Here is a 17,527-nt window from a genome sequence, read left to right as displayed (position 1 = left end):
CCCAGCTTGCAAATGGCCCTATTCTTATGTGTCCCCACCCAGCAGAGAGAGAGAAAAGCAAGCTCTCTGGTATTTCTTCATAAGAGGTCGTGAGGGTGGGGCCCTCGCAGTAGAGTTCATGCCCTTAGGAAGAGACGTGCACAGTGCTGAGAGTACTGAGGGCCGCTGGTGGGGCAGTGGAGTTGGCTGGGACCCCTGTTTCTGTGTTCTCACTTAGTGCACAGGAGACTGTCAGCAGGGCCTTATCTCAACCTTGTAACAAGCCTGCAGGGTAGGAGAGATACTCCCCCGACCTTGCAGATGACAGAAGTCGGTGTTCACAGAGGCTGAGCAAGTTACCCTGTCACGTGGCTAAGAAGGGGGCCTGTGATTCGGGCCTTAGTCCGGAGCGGGCTTCTCCTGCCCTGTTTGGAAGACTCCACCACCCAGGCTCTTACCTGCACGCCCTGGATTGCCTGTGGTCAATCCAGAAGGGGTGGATTTCCTCCATCAGTGGATTTCCTGATGGAGGTGGCTTGAGGCCCCCAGTTCCTCTGATCTCAGGGCAGGGGAGGTGCCGGACAGTCCCCAGAGTACAGGCTGTCTGTGCAGTTAATACCATCTCTGTTCAGCCCTGGATCAGTGGGGCATCCAGCTCGTGTAAGAGGAATCCCCCAGGATGAGGGCATCTTGAACTGATGTTCAGAGAAGGGTAAGGAGGCAGTTCTGCCTTCCCTCGATCTGCTTCCCACCTCCCCAGACTCCACTTGCAGTTCCACGGCCAGCCCAGGAGAAGGGTACTTGCAGCTGTGCCAGGATGGTGGCCAGGCCACTGCTCCGGGGTAGCTGTAGGGGATCAGGAAGCACGGCACCCATGTCTGGGAGCAGCATCCACTTGCTCATGCTGGGCCAAGGTGGAGTCAGGCAGAATTCTTCTCGCAAACCCTCGACCGTTCCACAATACAGAAAGGAAAACTAAAGCTCAGAACGCCCCAACCTCTCGCCCAGATTCTTTTGTTGTCATGCATCACTCCAAGGCTGATGGCCAACACCAAGCCGAACAGAAAGTCCCTGCCCTCCTGGAGCCTGGGGGTGGAGCGGGCGGGGCAGACATCAGACAAGGGCAGAAGGAAGCAGGCGACTCCCGACGCATGGGCTGTGATGGGGTGTTAGTTAGTGCGAGCTCATGGTGTTGGGGGCTGGTGCGGGGCCCTGGAGGCCGGCGAGGAACCCGGTCCTGCGGGGCCAGAGGCAGAGTGGAGCCCCGAGCCCCACGTGTCCCCTCTCTTTCAGAGTGCAGCTCCTTCTCGCCGCCCACCACGGTGATCCTCCTCATCCTGCTCTGCTTCGAGGGGCTGCTCTTCCTCATTTTCACGTCCGTCATGTTCGGGACCCAGGTGCACTCCATCTGCACGGATGAGACGGTGAGCACGGGGGCAGCCTGCCACCACTCCCTCCACGGCTGGGGTTGTGGGGCGGGGGGCTGCCTGCAGGTCAGACCTGGGCACTCAGGTCACACAGGTATGGGGCCCAGCAGCCTCTCTGTTACGAGCCCCTCCCCACCTCCCATGAAGGTTCAGTCTTGTCCAGAGCTCTGTGTCACTCTACGAGGCACTGGGGTGCCCTTCCTGTCTAGCGGCCATGGGCCTGGAGAAGGGTGATGGACAAAGGGTGCCCTGCCCCGCATGGCACAGGCAGGGTCAGCTTCCCAGTGAGAGCGTCTTTACTATCCGATCCTGAGAGTGGGGTCAGGAGACAGCCCAGTGGGGACCCCCAGAGCAGTGGGCGCAAGGCCGGTTCTGGTCCCCATCTGCGGCCTCCCGCCTACCCCCTCCTCCCGCCCGTTCACAACTCCTTCCCTGGGAGCTTCAAAACTGCTGGAGCCCCCACCCCTGGCACCACCGCTGCCACCTCTAAACCCTCCTAAGGCGTCCAGAAGCCTCCTGGTGGCCAGTCCGTGGCTGTGATGTGGGCATTTGTTCCCTCTTTGGCTTTGGGGTCTCAGTGAAGGGCCCCAGGCGGAAGGGGTAGCCTGAGTTCTGGGGGGAGGTCGTGAGTCCATCCTCAACAGTCACCTCGGGGTCTTCGGGGGGACGTTGGCCGGTTGGGTAGTCAGCCTTAGCTGGAGGCTCATAGGAAGACTCAGCCTTCACTGCTGCTGCGGCCCCACCGCTGAGGGTGTAGAGACTCAGCGTGCAGAGGAGGATGGTATGCCGGCTGCCAAGCCACCATCATTGGGATCTGGGGCAGTTCCCGGTGGCTTAGAAGGTTGCGTGCTTCTCAGCACCTTTTTTTCTTTTATAACTATTAGTACCATTATAAAAGAGTGTCTGTAAAAATAGTAGCCGATGGGGTTCATCCAGCCGTGTGTCTGTGCAGGGCACAGACCAGCTTCTGTCTGTGAGACCTGCAGGGAACCCAGAGGTGACCGTCTGGCCCCACCGGCTGTCGGAACGCCACCGGGCCACACAGGCTGCAGCCTAGGTGGGTCGGGAGGCAAATCATGGCCCTGGTCCGCGTCGTTCTTCCCCCTCAAGGCCATTCCTAAAGGGAGCCGTGCTGAAAGGAAGGGAGAGAGGAGTCGAGGGCCTGCCGCGCGTGGCAAGGGCGTCCCGCCCTTGACCAGTATGGTGTGGTCCCAGCGCCTTAGGCTGTGAACAGAGTTGGACTGGGCTGTCCCCTCGGGCCCGCCCCGTTCCTCCACCTCACAGAGACCCCCAGATAGACCCCCGGTCAGGCTCCTGCCAAGCTGCTTCCGCCGTGTCCTCTGGCCGCTCGCCAGCTCCTTCCGGAGAAGGGGACAGGAAGGGACCGACCTGCTCCCCCAGCTCGTCTTTCCCGTGAGACTTGGCTGGGGGTGGTGTGGGCTCAGTGACAACTGCTGAGGCTGCCTCGGGTCACATTTGTCCGCAGAGGAGCCCAGGAAGGCCTTGGCCGCGGCCGAGGCTGAGCGGTCTGCCGGTGCGGCCCCTCTAACCTGTACTAATCCCTCTCCTTCCTCCGTGCTGACCTCTTCCTCCTGTTCACCTCCTCCGCTGCACCTGGCCAGCCCCCTACGCCGGGCGCTCCTTGGCCTCCCCGGCCGGCGGGACACACCGCGCCAGAGCAGTCTTTTCACTTGGTTCTTTTTTTTTTGTCTGCAAAGTGGTCATAGCACCTTCAGAGTTCCCACGAACCGATCCTTGGCTCTCACGAGCTCAAGCTCCCCATGAGCTGAGGCTCCCCGCGCCCCAGCCTTCAGAGTGCTCCCACACACAGCTCGGCGCTGGGCCCAAACCCCCCGGCCAGGGCTCACTTAACACAACACCAGATTGCATGACTAGGAGCAGCGGCTTCGGGGCCTGCTGACTTTCTTACGTGTCCCTTCCTGCCTGGAGGGACTTACACAGACATGCCTGTGTGCCCACCCAAAGGAAAAATGATGATTCCTTTTTGTCTTTAGCACTTTTTATGAGAGAAAGAGAAGAAGAAAAAGAGTAGTGTGTAGATAAGCTTCATGGCTTTAAAAAGGAAGCATTTACTCCATTCACCTCAAGCTAATGGATTTCTCTCCCCCAAAGCCACAGCAGTGAAGTGCTTGACTGAAAGTATGATTGTTCTTGTTTTCAGGGAATAGAACAATTGAAAAAGGAAGAGAGAAGATGGGCTAAAAAAACAAAATGGATGAACATGAAAGCCGTTTTTGGCCACCCCTTCTCTCTAGGCTGGGCTAGCCCCTTTGCCACGCCAGACCAAGGGAAGGCAGACCCGTACCAGTATGTGGTCTGAAGGACCCTGAGCAGCATTGCCACTCAGACACAAACCGCATCCCAGCACCACCGTCCGATCCGTTCTCATGAATGTCTAAACCGAAAAAGCAACACAACTACTCTGAAACTTTTTTTTTAATGTCTCAAGTAAAATGGCTGAACATTGCAGAGAAAAAAAAAAACTCCTCATGGTTTTTATTTTTGAAAAGATCATCCTTTCTATTTTTCGGTGACCGACGCTGCTTTCCTTTTTTCCCCTATTTAAAATCACTTCTCTGGCCTCTGGTTTCCTCTTTGCTGTCTGTCTGGCATGACTAACGTGGAGGCCACTGTCTCCAGGCCACGCCCCCTTGTACTAACTGAGTCGTGACGCTTGTGCGTGGACGGACCAGCCCAGACGCCTGGTCGGGGACCCATAGGAGAGAGCCAAGAGGGCCTGTGACCTCCCACTGCCCAGGAGGCAGTGGCAGGTGCCTGGATGGGACTTAAAACCTCGCTGAAGATGGATGTTCACCCCTTGTGGCCTGGGAGGCCCGAGATCAGGGCTGGAGCCCTAAGAAGGGCCCTTGACCACAGCAGCCTCGTGCCCCGTGTGAACACGATTTGCCTCTGAATTCACAGAATCAGTTGCCTGCCTTGTACTTTGTGGGCTCTGGGTGCGTAGAATGATTTTGGGGGTTGGGGGGGATGGAGATGAAAGGGGTTTTATTTGTATTCCAAATCACTGGTTATATTCCAACTGATCATTTGGAAGAATGTGAAGGAAAGAAGTTTTTCCAGTTCAAAATGCCTTACACAATCACGAGAAGAAAACGACGCGGCTTCAGGCGAGCTATACGTTTCCTTTATTCCCTCTGCTTCCCGTCTGGGCGTCCCACCTCCCTCACTCTCCGAGCGTCCCACCTCCCTCGCTCTCCTAGTGCGGTGTCCGTTCAGCAGTGTTACTGCCAAGTGAACCAGCCACAGCCCCACCGTCGACCCCCTCCTTCCTCATTTTTGTAGATCTCCGCTGTCGGTTTACTTTCGGATGTTTTAGACCCATAAATGTGCACGTCTCCATGTCTTGTCTGTATTTTAACCTGGGAGTCCGTGGACCTGCGTGGGCTGCCTGTGATGCAAAGGCACCATCGCCAAGTTGAGAGACACCCACCCATCCAGTGGAACCGGCAGATTCCTAAGCCTGCGGCGCCGAGACTGACTAGTGTTTCCATTTGCACACTTGTGTGTTGAGTCTAATTCGAAGGAGGAAAGGCCTGAAGACCGTGAGGGGAGGGGAGGGGATGGGAAACACGCATTAAATGCGGAAGCCACAGAAATCTGACTGCCGACTGTCTCACACAGGGAATTGTTTTTAAATAATCACCACAAACATTTTTTTTTTTTTTTTAATCTGCTTGGGGTGGGTTTTAGGGTGAGGTTCACGAAATCAGCCCGGGGTGGGGAGAGATTTCGTCTATCTGTGTGATCTTTCAGAAAAGCAAGTGGAACATGCTGCCTCTTTTCAATTCTGTCAGTGCTTCCACATGGAAACCAAATGCAATAAAATTTTTCCAAAACCTGTTCTGGCTGAGCCCCCCGTCTCTCACGGAGTCCCCCCTTGGGTGGAGCTAATGGTCTGGTCAACATGAAGGTGCTCTGTTTGGGTGTTTCTTTCATCGCTTTTAAAGGGCATTTGTGCATGCTCCCTTTTGCATCATCACCTCTAAAGGATGCTTACAGCCCTCGTTCGGACAAACTGGCCCCACTGGGCCTCTCTTCTCTGGCTCTTTCTGCAGCCTGAGTACCTTCCCTGGTGGGTGTGGATTCCCAGTTGGAACAGAAAGAAAACTCATCAGGTCTGCAAAATTTGCTTCTCCAATTGGGCCTGGGAGAGAGACCTTTTTTCCCTCTGCCCACCCACCAAAAAGCAAAGTGAAGCCAGAGGAAATGACTGGGAACTTCCACACACATCCTGGGATGTGGCTTTGAGGTGCTTGCCACCACCCCTCAGATGTTTAGGCAAAGAACCCTTTTCTTAGCAATCTTTTCTGAGTCAGTCAGCTTTGACCTGCCTCTGCTGTGCTGTTTCCGCTACAGTCAAGCCTGCAGTTTGGGCTTTTTTCTCTCAATGCTGTTTTTAAATCTAGTCCCTAGCGTTTGTTCCCTATGCGCTTCCCCCACCACACCAACCCCACCCCTTACACTGATGAAAGAAATGTGGTTGTTGAATGACCCTAGAGCATTTTAGAAAGCCCTCACTCTGCTGTGTTCCCTCAAGGATCTATCCCTGGGAGGAGAGAGTGCTTTTGCTATGCTCCCTTTTGCCAGGGAGGAGAGAGTAGGACTCGGGGAATATTGTCAAGTATTTGAAGGCCTCAAAATACCCCATCTTCAAGGGCATTTTTTCTTTAAATGAGTCACATTGGTTCTTCTCCCCATGGAATTTCTAAGGAATACAGTAGATTATGCTAAAGATTTATCGAATTTTGTTTTCAAGTCCTCGAAATAGAAACTCACTGTTTACACCTGAGCGTACCACCTATATCTTTCCCAGAGAGTCTCCTTCTGACATCCAATGTGATTCTGTCTCTGGGTTTTTACAAGCCCTTGGCTGAAAGAATGAATGTTCCCTAGTTCTCAAGCCAGAGTGAAGAGCTGCACTCAGGACATAGGAAATATCCCCAAACTCCCTGTGTTCTTCCTATTTTATCTTGTTGAGATGGAGAATGTTTTGCCAGGAACCCAGTGAGTGGAGGCTTCCCAGGTGGCTCAGAGGTACAGAATCCACCTGCCAGTGCAGAAGACTCAAGAGACAGAGGTTTGATCCCTGGGTTGGGAAGATCCCCTGGAGAAGGGCATGGCAACCCATTCCAGTATTCTTGCCTGGGAAATCCCATGGACAGAGGAGCCTGGCGGGCTCCAGTCCATGGGGTCAGATACAACTTAGCGACTATAGCAACAGCAGCAGCAGCAGCCAGCGATGAGGAATGTAGCTGTTCTCTGCAGCACGGTGGTTGAGCTTCCGCCTGGGATCCACCCAGGAAGAAACAGGCATCCCCAAGCCCTCCTCAGTCTCCCAGGATGGCAGACGAAGAAGGACATCTCTACACAAAAGCAACCCAGCCTTTTGCTTCGGCGCCGGAGTCCCGACAGCACCGAATGGTGCACACGTGGGAAAATGAGCCAATAGTAGCCACGGTCTTCCAGAACGTGGGCTCTGAGGAGTGGAAAGGGGAAATAAAGAGGAAGGTGACTTGATCATTTGGACTGGTGACTCCTTCCCACCTGTCAACTTCTGGTTCGTTTTCATAGCAACCAGACTGAACATGCAAAAAGCTTAGGAGCAAACAAATCTCTGCGTATTTACATGGGCTTGGTGACATCATGTGCAAGGTAGACGCGGGTAGAAATGCATGTCTTCGTCTCCTTCTAGTCATGTACTATTTCATCTTTGTAATACTTTTTTCATGGAAGAACGCAAAGTGAGACATCTTGACTTAGTAGCTTTTAAAACCCACCTTCCTCATGAAGTAAATTAGACGGTGTTTATTGAACACTTATGTGAGGTCGGTATCACACAGAAACCCCAGACCTTAAGGCTGGGCTGGGTTCTTTCAGCCAGGCTGATGGGTTTTATGTTTTTCTCACTTCAAAGCTTGTAGTACATAAGCCTACATAGTGACCTAGCCTGTAGAAGTGAGGGGTTCCGACCTAGAAGGGGCCCTTAGTTAACAAAGATATTTGAAGAGAGGAAGATTTTGCTAGAATCCCTCTTGAGAATCTTCCTGCTGAGGGATATACTGAGGCAGTGCATCTCCAAGTGTGGTCCATAGACCAGCAGCAGCTGCCTGTCCTTGGGGACTTAACAGAGATGCAGATTACCAGGTGCCACCCCAGACCTGCTGAATCAGAAACTGGTCGGGGAGCAGCGATCTGGATGCTCACAGTCCTCCAGGTGATGGTGACCCTTGTTCAAGTCTTAGAATCCACTTAGGGGCTACAGGGGTCACCCACAGGCCTGCCAATGATGTGGTCCTGGGTGCTGCTGGTGTCAGCATGGTGCTAGCTGGGGTTTTGCCCACTGTGAGCCCCTCTTCACTCATAACCGGCAGCCTCCCTGGCCAGTGAGGGCTGAGAAAATAAGGAAAGTGTTTGAAGGGGAGCCAGACTATTTACCTGTCCAGTGATCTTCCCGCATATCTCATCTGACCCACTGGTTTCTGCACCAGGAGGGCCCTTTGGGTGAAGAACCATCCCAGAAGAAGATGGAAAAGAGTGGCGCCAGGGTCCTCCCAGCGGGAGCGGTGGCCAGTGAGTGAGTGAGCCTTGGGGCAGACACAAGAATGTCCTGGCCTTTGGTTTCTGTCTCTGGACCTCAACTCCCATGTGGCCTTTTCTTGCATCTTTTAAATACATATCTGCCTGAGAATCACCTAATAGAGGATGATGGATTCACAGTAAAATGAAAATAACCCATTCACAAGTCTACAGGCGTCCCTGGTGGCTCAGAGGTAAAGGATTTGCCTGCCAATGCAGGAGACACAAGAGACACAAATTTGATCTCTGGGAAGATCCCCTGGAGAAGGAAATGGCAACCCACTTCAGTATTCTTGCCAGAAAAATCCCATGGACAGAGGAGCCTGGTGGGCTACAGCCCATGGGTTTGCAAAGAGCTGGACACAATTGAGCGAGTAAAGAAATCTACATTCCCAAACTGAAGACTTCCATTTCCCCCATCTTCTCACTCAATTAAAAAAGAAAATCATTGATAACTTGAGACTTCCGATTATACTAGCAAAGCAGAGTGAGCCCCAGGGATCCCTCATCTGTGCCGGTGGGAGCTGAGGATGGGTGGGAGCTGAGGACGCTGATCCAAGGAATTATGAACAGTGTTGCAGAATAGCTGATCCATGGAATTATGAACAATGTCCCCAGGATAGTGTTTGCAAAAACCTTTAGGATGAAGATACACACTCTGACATGGACGTAAAAGATGCCCTGAATTCCTGCAGCTGAGGTTGTGTGGTGATGGGTTCTTGGGCCCTCTGTCTTTGGTTCTGGTCTGGCTCAACTCCTTCCTTCCTGTGACCTTAAGCAGTAGTTTGTTTAAGCCTCTGCTCATCTGTGAAATCCCGGAGATAATCTAACTCACAAGGTTGCTCTGAGGATTCAGAGAGGAATGGATGTGGGTGTTAGGATGGTGTCTGGCCTGTTGTGGCTCTAGAGAGCGTTAGCTCTGAGATAATCTAACTCACGAGGTTGCTCTGAGGATTCAGAGAGGAATGGATGTGGATGTTAGGATGGGGTCTGGCATGTTGTGGCTCTAGAGAGCGTTAGCTCTGGCGAAGCTGTGCTTTTCAGACCATGTGCACAGTTGTTGGTGTGTGAGATCAGTTTACTGGTTTGCAACAGCATTTTTTAAACAGAAAAAATAATGCCTTACACCTTGTAAAAGATGTATTTTCATGAAACTTTGGTGTGTGTGTGTGGTAGGCTGCAACAGAATAGTATTCCCTATTGTTGTTTCATCGTTCAGTCACTCAGTCGTCACAACTCTTTGTGACCCCATGGACTATAGCCCGCCAGGCTCTGTGGGATTTCCCAGGCAAGAATACTAGAGTGGGTTGCCATTTCCTACTCCAGAGAATCTTCCCGACCCAGGGATAGAGCTTGCGTCTCCCTGCATTGGCAGGCAGATTCTTTACCACTGAGCCACCAAGGAAGCCCATTTCCTATTGTGGGTTGCACTAAAAACATGTGAAACTGCTGATGAGGAGAGGGTTGTTTGGCTGTCTCCAAGGAGGGCACGTTTGCGTGGGCTGCAGCAACTCCAGCTTTCTATGTCTGAGATGCAGGGACCTCCTGCTCTTCCTCTGAGGGCTTCAGCCAAGTCCTTACAGAGCATGCGCCTGGTCTCCGTCTCCTGGGGAGCCACAGTCCTGGTTCATCCATTCTGGGGCATTGATCAGTTGGTTTACAGATCACTGCTCACGTGGCACCCAGGCCAATCAGGCCCGAAAGGCCAAAGTCACACACTGCCCACTAGAAACGCTGGTTTAGCCAGTTGCCCCCTTACCAGGAATCAGCCAACCATTCCTGTTGGCTTGAGTGGGAAGTGGGTATCACTGCTGCCTCCACAACCCTCTAGCTTAAGATCTCTGCCTCCAGGACACCTTGAAATCCATACAGAACTCAAAAGTGAGTCCTACCAGGGAAAAGAAACCCCACTGGCTCCTCTGAACCTGATGGTCCAGATCTTCAACCTTTCTCTTTTTTTATCTTTTTGTTTGTTTGTTTGTTTACCTATTTGGCCATCGTGTGGCATGTGGGATCTTAGTTCCCCACCAGGGACCAAACCCGTGCCTCCTGCAGTGAGAGCACAGTCTTAACACCTGGACCGCCAGGGAAGCCCCCCTCTGCCTTTCTTTTGCATCAGATTCATTTGGAGTATTTTCTCCTCTTCAGACAGACACTCGTGGATGTTTGTCCACTTCACTTCTGAGGAAGTTTGTCTGGTGGGCAGGCCAGGCTCTGTCTGGAACATTTTTTCAAGCTTGCTGAGGAGGTTGAGTATTGTTCTGTGGGCTCTCTTTTTATTTTTTAACTTGTTTATTTACTCTTTGGCCACACTGGGTCTTCATTGCTGTGTGCAGGCTGTCTCTAGTTATGGAGAGTTGGGGCTACTCTCCGTTGTGGGCTCTAGACACGTGGGCTCAGTAGTTGTGGCGCATGGCCCATGACATGTGGGATCTTCCCGGACCAGGGATCGAAACCATGTCCCCTTTGTTGGCAGGCAGATCCTTAACCACTGGGCCACCAGGGAAGTCCCCTTCTTTATATTTTTAATTAAAAAAATTTCATTGAAGAATAGTTGATGTATGGTATTATATGTTAAAATATAGTGATTCAAAAATTTTAAAGGTTATACTCCATTTATAGTTATTACAAAATCCTGGCTATATTCCCTGTGTTGTATAATATATCCTTGTAGCTTATTTTATATACAGTATTTTGTGCCTCTTAATAACTTACCCCTGTATTGCTCCTCTCCCTTCCCCTCTCCCCATGCTGCTGCTAAGTCACTTCAGTCGTGTCCGACTGTGTGCGACCCCATAGACGGCAGCCCACCAGGCCCCCTTCGTCCCTGGGATTCTCCAGGCAAGAACACTGGAGTGGGTGGCCATTTCCTTCTCCAATGCATGAAAGTGAAAAGTGAAAGTGAAGTCGCTCAGTTGTGTCTGACCCCTCAGCGACCCCGTGGATTACAGCCTTCCAGGGTCCGCCATCCATGGGATTTTCCAGGCAAGAGTACTGGAGTGGGGTGCCATTGCCTTCTCCGTCCCCTCTCCCCATGGATAACCACTAATTTGTCCGCTGTATCTACGAGTCTGTTTCTTTTTTTTTGGTATATTCACTAGCTTGGGTTTTTTTTGTTTGTTTGTTTTTTTAAGATTCCACATAGAGGTGATATCATACATTATTTTTCTTTCTCTGACTGATCTGACTTAGTGAATTCAGTTATTTCAACTTAAGAGTCCATCCATGTTGTTGCAAAAGGAAAAAATTCTTTTATGGCTGAGTAGTATTCCATTGTATATATATACACACACCACTATTTCTTTATCCATTCGTCAGCTGTAGATACTTAGGTTGCTTCCATGTCTTGGCTATCGTAAATAGTGCTACTGTGAATACTGCAGTATCTTTTGAAATCAGGGTTTTTGTTTCTTTCAGATATATCCCCAGGAGTGGAATTGCTGGGTCATATGGTAGTTCTATTTTTAGTTTTTTTAAGAAACCTCCATACTGTTTTCCACAGTGATTGCACTAATTTACATTCCTACCAACAGTGCACAAGTGTTCCTGTTTCTCCACATCCTTGCTAACACTTATTTGCATTGTTTTTGACAATAGCCACTCTTACAGGTGAGAGGTGACATCTCCTTGTTGGGGATTTTTGGGGGCTGTGTCTGGTCTTCGTTGGGGCACGTGGGATCTTTGCTGTGGCATGAGGGCTTCTCTCTAGTTGTAGGCTTGCAAGCTCCAGAGCATGCAGCCTCAGTAGTTGCAGCACTTAGTTGCTCTGAGGCATGTGGGATCTTAGTTCCCTGACCAGGGATTGAACCTGCATCCCATGCATTGGAAGGCAGATTCTTAACCACTGAACCACCAGGGAAGTTGCTCACTGTGGTTTTGACTTGCATTTCCCTGACGATGAATGACATTGAGAATCTCTTCACATGCCTATTGGCCATCTGCACGTTCTCTTTGGGGAACTATTCAAGTCTTCTGCCAATTTTTTAAGCAGGTTGTTTGTTTTTAATGTTGAGTTGTAAGAGCTGTTTATATGTTTTTAATATTAACCCTTTTTTGGTCATATCATTTGCAAATACTTCTCCCATTCTGTAGGCTGTCTTCATTTTGTGAGTGGTTTTCTTTGTTGTGCAAACGCTAAGTTTAATTAGATCCTACTTGTTTATTTTTGCTTTTATTTCCTTTGCTCTAGGAGACAGATCCAGAAAATATTGCTACAATTTGTATCAAGGAGTATTGTATGTTTTCCTCTAGGAGTTTTATGATTTCTGGTCTTCATTTAGCTCTTTATTTTGAGTTTGTTTTTGTATATGGTGTTAGAGAATGTTCTAATTTCATTATTTTACAGGTGGCTGTCCAGTTTTTCCAGCACCACTTATTGAAGAGACTGTCTTTTCTCCTCTGTATATTCTTGCCTCCTTTGTGTTAGATTAATTTACCAAAAATGTGTGGGCTTTATTCCTGGGCTCTCTATTCTGTTCCATTGATTTGTCTGTTTTTATGCTAGTTCCATACTGTTTTGATTACTATAGCTTTGTAGTATAGTCTGAAGTCAGGGGGCCTGATTCCTCCAGCTCTTGTTCTCAAGATTGCTTTGGCTATTCAGGGTCTTTTGTTTCCATATAAACTTAAAATTTTTTGTGAAAAAATTTGAAAAATGCCATTGGTATTTTGATAGGGATTTCATTGAATCCACAGATTGCCTTGCATAGTATGGTCATTTTAACAATATTAATTCTTCTAATATAAGAACACGGTATTTCTTTCCATCTGTTTGTGTTGTTCTGTGGGCTCTTTTGCTTCATTTTCCTCTCCAGCTTTTCCCTGCCTTTGAGTGAAGATTTGCGGTAGGATTGAAAACGCAGAGGGCGCACCAGTTCCCATCCTGGTTCTGAAGCACAACCAGCAGGACTAGCTTCGGCCGCTGTCACAGCCTCCCAGCACCCGTGTCTTCTATGCCAGTACTAACACCCACCTCCTCTCAGGGGGTTGTGAGGATCCACACCGATAACTTTGAGTGAGCCCAGTCAGTGCAGACCCCCCATTCTGGCATTTCTGGATGTCCCCTCTGTAGCCTGGCCAGCCGCATAGCCATGCTCCAACCCCTCCTCTCTCAACAGGCTGCAACTGATCACTCAGGAAGGAATGCGGGATCCCTAGAGCAAGTCCCTCAGCTGGCCATCACTGATCCTGCTAAGGAGGGAGGCCTGGTGAGGGACCCGATTGTGACTATCATGGCCTCCTGTGCCCCAGACCCACATGAGCCTCCCTCAAGAGTCGTGTCTACATGGCCCATTTCCTGACACAGCTTTCTCGTTCTCATTATAAAAGTCACACCTGTTCATTGGTGAAAACTTGAAACAGAAATAAATCTAAAATCTCATTCCCAAACCCCAGATCCTAAGATGATGTCACATGCAACTTTGCTTTTTTTCCTTGTCACCACATGGACAAGCATTTGCAGTGTGTATAAACCTGTATCGATGCCACTTGTTTAGAATTTTTATTGAAGTATAGTTGATTTACAGTGTTGCATTAATTTCCCTGTACAGCAGGGTGATTCAGTTATGTCAGTACATATGTATGTTCTTTTTCACATTCTTCTCCATTATGGTTTATCACAGGAAATTGAATACAGTTCCCTCTGCTGTACAGCGGGACCTTATTTATCTATTCTGTATATAATAGTTTGTGTCTACTAATCCCAAAGTTCCAGTTCTTCCCTCACTCACCTTTCCTTTCCCTTGGCAACCCCAAGTCTCCTCTGTGGGTTTGTTTCTCTTTTGTAGATACATTCATTAGTATTGTACTTTAGATTCCATATGTCAGTGATACCATAGAGTATTTGCCACTCTATGACTTAGGTCCCTTTCGTATGATCATCTCCAGGTCCATGCACGTAGTTGCAAATAGAATTATTTCATTCTTTTTTATGGCTGAGTGATAGCCCATTGTGTGTGTGTACACCACATCGTCTTTATCCATTCATCTGCTGATGGACCTTCAGGCTGTTTCCATGTCTTGGCTATTGTAAATAGTGCTTCTCTAAACATAGGGGTGCATGTATGTTTTCAAATTATAGTTTTGTCTGGGTATATGTCCAGGAGTGGGATTGCTGGGTCATATGGCAACTCTCTTTTTAGTTTTTTGAGGAGCCTCCATACTGTTTTCCATAGCAGCTGCATCAATTTACATTCCCGCCAACAGTGTAGGAGGGTTCCCTTTTCTCCACGCTCTCTACAACATTTATTATTTGTAGGCTTTTTGATGATGGTCATTCTGGCCCATGTGAGGTGGCACCTCATTCTAGTTTTGAGTTGCATTTCTCCAATAATTGGCAATAATGAGCATCTTCTCATATGCCTATTGGCTATCTGTATATCTTCTTTGGAGAAATGTCTGTTTAGGCCTTCTGTCCATTCCTCAATTGCATCGTTTTTTGTTTTTTTTTTTTGTCATTGAGTTGTATGAGTGAGCTGTTTGTATATTTTGGAAATTAAGCCCTTATTGATGCTGCTTTTATGAACTGTATTAGTGTTCTGCTTATAGAAAAACATATAGACAATTTACTTAGCCATCATTATTGGATATTTTGATTGTTTGAGTTCTCATTATTGTAATGCTGCATTCAAGACTATATTGCCTAAATCATGGTGTCTCAGATTTTTTTACCTTTCTACTGAGCTATCATTTCAGATTTAGTCAAGAAAATGGTAAAACTAGTACAAAGAGCTCCCATATGCCTTTCAGTCAGTCTTTCCAGATGTAAACATTTTATAAAAGCATAATACAGATATAGAAACTTGGAACTTTATTGATATAAGACCATTAACTGATACGATACTATTAACTAAGAGTGCTGGAGAGGAAGTGACTCAGGCATAGCCCCATCTCAGTCAGTACGTGTGTGTCAGTGTCTCCTGCACAACAGAGAGGACTGGGCCGGTTCGGTAAGGATCTTAACCTGGAAGAGAAAATCTAGAACTGGGTACTAAGAGGTCCTTCCGCGGTGGAAAGCACTGTCCGTGGGCAGGACGGGTGCCTGACCTTTGCCCCTGGCAGAATCCCTGGGCTCCAGAGGAGATGGAGCGGGGCAGCGCCCCGGGGGCGGTAGAGGGTGTTGTGGGTTTGGCCTGGCTGTGCCTGTAACTCCTGTGGCTTCTCCCCGCTCCCCGACACCCTCTCTGTGGCCTGGCGCACGGACACCCAGAGGCAGGTGAGTGGGCAGCGCGGGAGAGGCCTCAGAGCGTGTCTACCGCATGTGCAGGCGCGGCGGCCCTCGCCCCCCCGCAGAGCGGCCCCGCGCGCCCTCCGGCTGCCGTTGCATGTGGCGCTCGCTGTGCACGCGGCTGCCGCCTCCCCTCACCTGTCCCGTGTCCCCTGCGCTCCCCTTAACCCCAGCATCCCGCTTCAGGCCGGTTTCCCTGCGCCTGCTGTCAGAGGGGGGAGTGGCCCAGGATTCTCGGAGAAGGGTCATCTTTCCAGGTGGTCTCAGGAGAGGCCTGAAGGGTTACCCCTTGGTCGTTTGTCACCGGGAAGCCTGCTCGCTGTGCAGCAGCCATCTTGGGAACCCTTGATCGTGTGGAAGGGCGGGCAGGGGTAGGAAAGGCAAGCCCTGCTTGGTGTGCTGCTCGGCACCCCTCCACGCCCTCTGAGGAGCCTCCCCCCCCCCCCCGCCCCCGCCCATCCCCCCCCCGCCCCCGCCCATCCCCCCCGCCCCCGCCCATCCCCCCCCCGCCCCCGCCCATCCCCCCCCCGCCCCCGCCCATCCCCCCGCCCCCGCCCCTCCCCCCCGCCCCTCCCCCGCCCCCGCCCCTCCCCCCCGCCCCCGCCCCTCCCCCCCGCCCCCGCCCCTCCCCCCGCCCCCGCCCCTCTCCCCAACCGTGCCCCTCCCCACCCACCCGCGCCCCTTCCCGCCCTCTGAGGAGCCTCCCCGCCACCCCCCCCCCCCGGCCCTCCCCGCCCCCCCCCCGGCCCTCCCCGCCCCCCCCCCGGCCCTCCCCGCCCCCCCCCGGCCCTCCCCGCCCCCCCCCGGCCCTCCCCACCCCCCCCCGGCCCTCCCCACCACCCCCCCGGCCCCCCCCCCGGCCCTCCCCGCCCCCCCCCGTCCTCCCCGCCCCCCCCCGGCCCTCCCCGCCGCCCCCCCCCGTTCCCCCCCCCTCTGAGGAGCGCCCCCGCCCCCCCCGGCCCTCCCCGCCCCCCCCGGCCCTCCCCGCCCCCCCCCCGGCCCTCCCCGCCCCCCCCCCCCGGCCCTCCCCGCCCCCCCCCCCGGCCCTCCCCGCCCCCCCCCCGGCCCTCCCCGCCCCCCCCCGGCCCTCCCCGCCGCCTCCCCCGTCCCCCCCCCTCTGAGGAGTGCCCCCGCCCCCCCCCGGCCCTCCCCGCCCCCCCCCGTCCCCCCCCCCCGAGGAGCGCCCCCGCCCCCTCCCCCCGGCCCTCCCCGCCCCCCCCGTCCCCCCCACGGCCCTCCCCGCCCCCCCCCCCCGGCCCTCCCCGCCCCCCCCCCGGCCCTCCCCCCCCCCCCCCGGCCCTCCCCGCCGCCCCCCCCGTCCCCCCCCCTCTGAGGAGCGCCCCCGCCCCCCCCGGCCCTCCCCGCCCCCCCCCCGGCCCTCCCCGCCCCCCCCCGTCCTCCCCGCCCCCCCCCGTCCCCCCCCCCCTGAGGAGCGCCCCCGCCCCCTCCCACCGGCGCTCCCCCGCCCCCCCCCCGCCCGACCCCGCCCGCCCTCTGAGGAGCCCCCAGCCCTGGGCGCCCGCGCTCTGCCGTGCGGGGCCCAAGCACGCCGACCCTCTGTATCCCATTCTCCCCGCAGGGCATCGAGCGCCTCCAACGAAAGAAGCAGCGCAGGGAACGAAGGGGCAGCTGGAAGTCGGTCAAAGAGACCTTCGGCGGGGACTTTTCCCTGAACTGGTTCAACCCATTCTCTGGACCGCGTCACCCAAAGCCGCTCAGCGACAGAGACTGGGTGCGACAGGTGTCCTCGGTGTCGGACACGGAGAACACGGAGACGACGACGGAGGAGCCGTCGGAGGAGCCGAAGGACGAGGACTTCGCGGAGGTGGTCGATGAGTGACGCTGCGGGGCGGGGGCCGGCACCGGGCCTCGCTGGCGGCGGGCCCGGGGCGCCTGGGCACCCCGCGCGCTCCCCTCCCGCTCCTGACCTCCGACCCCCGTCCCTCTCCCCACGCTGGGCCAGGTCAGGCGGTGGGGTGGACGCAGCATGATGCAGGCAGACGAGAGACCTGCTCTGAGGCTCCCCACCCCGTGAGGGATTGTCAGGAACCATCCTCCGAGGCTGGGCGCGCTTCTCAGCCTGCACAGCCTCACCCAGAAAAGGAAGCTCCGAACAGGGCAGCCCAGGGGCAGAAAAGAACTTGCCTCTGTCCTTTCTTGGGGTGTCTGTCTTCTCTTGAGAAGGTTGGGGCCCAGGCTCCTGGCATTTGGGAACTAAGGCCGTGAGGCAGTGACAGAAGGATGGAGCAGGGCTGGCCTTGGGAACCCGGGGGGTCCC

General features: G+C 53.1%; 1 protein-coding gene across 2 annotated transcripts in view; it reads left to right on the top strand.

The window, feature by feature from the left end:
• ZDHHC3 (zinc finger DHHC-type palmitoyltransferase 3) overlaps positions 1-17,158 on the top strand; it is a 58,568-nt gene extending 41,410 nt beyond the window's left edge. Inside the window, exons 6-7 of one of the 2 annotated variants that reach the window (XM_052636685.1) lie at positions 1,273-1,403; positions 16,829-17,158. In XM_052636685.1, the coding sequence (XP_052492645.1) occupies positions 1,273-1,403; positions 16,829-17,089 (392 nt within the window). In that variant the 3' untranslated portion in view covers positions 17,090-17,158. Of the gene's footprint in view, positions 1-1,272; positions 1,404-3,588; positions 5,280-16,828 lie in introns of those variants that run through there. The other variant, XM_052636693.1, reaches the window with a different exon arrangement.
• The last annotated feature ends 369 nt before the right edge of the window (positions 17,159-17,527 follow it).

Source organism: Budorcas taxicolor, chromosome 1 (genome assembly GCF_023091745.1).
Source record: "Budorcas taxicolor isolate Tak-1 chromosome 1, Takin1.1, whole genome shotgun sequence".
Classification (NCBI taxonomy): domain Eukaryota; kingdom Metazoa; phylum Chordata; class Mammalia; order Artiodactyla; family Bovidae; genus Budorcas; species Budorcas taxicolor.
Note: the sequence above shows the minus strand (reverse complement) of the source record. Positions and strands in the feature narration are given on the sequence as shown.